Source organism: Volvox carteri (genome assembly GCF_000143455.1).
Source record: "Volvox carteri f. nagariensis unplaced genomic scaffold VOLCAscaffold_875, whole genome shotgun sequence".
Taxonomy (NCBI): domain Eukaryota; kingdom Viridiplantae; phylum Chlorophyta; class Chlorophyceae; order Chlamydomonadales; family Volvocaceae; genus Volvox; species Volvox carteri.
In genome coordinates this window covers 4974-6203 of record NW_003308341.1, presented here as the reverse complement: position 1 = coordinate 6203, position 1230 = coordinate 4974, and the positions used below count along the sequence as shown (strand labels likewise).

At 56.9% G+C, this 1230-nt stretch overlaps 1 protein-coding gene across 1 annotated transcript; it reads right to left on the bottom strand.

Annotated features, from left to right (window-relative positions):
- Positions 1-270: 270 nt before the first annotated feature.
- VOLCADRAFT_71905 (uncharacterized protein) lies at positions 271-831 on the bottom strand (the record flags this gene model as incomplete). The annotated part of the gene is made up of 1 exon (XM_002959810.1): positions 271-831. The coding sequence occupies one exon, from the start codon at positions 829-831 to the stop codon at positions 271-273; it is 561 nt and encodes a 186-aa protein (XP_002959856.1).
- Positions 832-1230: the final 399 nt, after the last annotated feature.

Below are 1230 nucleotides of genomic sequence, written 5' to 3'. Positions count from 1 at the left end.
GGTGGCAAGGAAATTAACATGTACAGGAGGGTACTCTCCGGTGGCAGGGTGGTACAAGAGGGTACTATCTGGTGGCAAGGGTACAGGTACAGGAGGATACTCTCCGGTGGCAAGGTGGTACAGGAGGGTATACTCTGGTGGCAGGGTGGTACAGGAGGGTACTCTCCGGTGGCAGGGTGGTACAGGAGGGTACTCTCCGGTGGCAGGGTGGTACAGGAGGGTACTCTCGGGTGGCAAGGTGGTACAGGAGGGTATCCTCTGGTGGCAAGCTTAAGGTGGGACATGTACAGGAGGGTATCCTCCGGTGGCAAGGTGGTACATGTACAGGAGGGTATCCTCCGGTGGCAAGGTGGTACATGTACAGGAGGGTATCCTCCGGTGGCAAGGTGGTACATACACAGGAGGGTATCCTCCGGTGGCAAGGTGGTACATGTACAGGAGGGTATCCTCCGGTGGCAAGGTGGTACATACACAGGAGGGTATCCTCCGGTGGCAAGGTGGTACATGTACAGGAGGGTATCCTCCGGTGGCAAGGTGGTACATACACAGGAGGGTATCCTCCGGTGGCAAGGTGGTACATGTACAGGAGGGTATCCTCCGGTGGCAAGGTGGTACATGTACAGGAGGGTATCCTCCGGTGGCAAGGTGGCATGTACAGGAGGGTACTCTCGGGTGGCAAGGTGGTACAGGAGGGTATCCCCTGGTGGCAAGCTGTGGTACATGTACAGGAGGGTATCCTCCGGTGGCAAGGTGGGTACAGGAGGGTATCCCCTGGTGGCAAGCTGGTGGTACATGTACAGGAGGGTATCCTCCGGTGGCAAGGTGGTACATGTACAGGAGGGTATCCTCCGGTGGCAAGGTGGTACATGTACAGGAGGGTATCCTCCGGTGGCAAGGTGGTACATGTACAGGAGGGTATCCTCCGGTGGCAAGGTGGTACATGTACAGGAGGGTATCCTCCGGTGGCAAGGTGGTACATGTACAGGAGGGTATCCTCCAGTGCCACCCGTTTGACACCGAAGGTTCTCCCCAAAGGGGAGGAAGCTTATCCCTGTACAGGTGTACCTCCCATGTCCCTTGGGTGTCCCTTCCACGTGTCCTTTGGTGTCCTTTGGTGTCTCTTACATGTCCCTTTGGTGTCTCTTCCCTGTCTTTTGGGAGTCCCTTGGGAGTCCCTTGGGTGTCCCTTCCATGTGTCCTTTGGTGTCCCTTCGGTGTCTCTTCCATGTT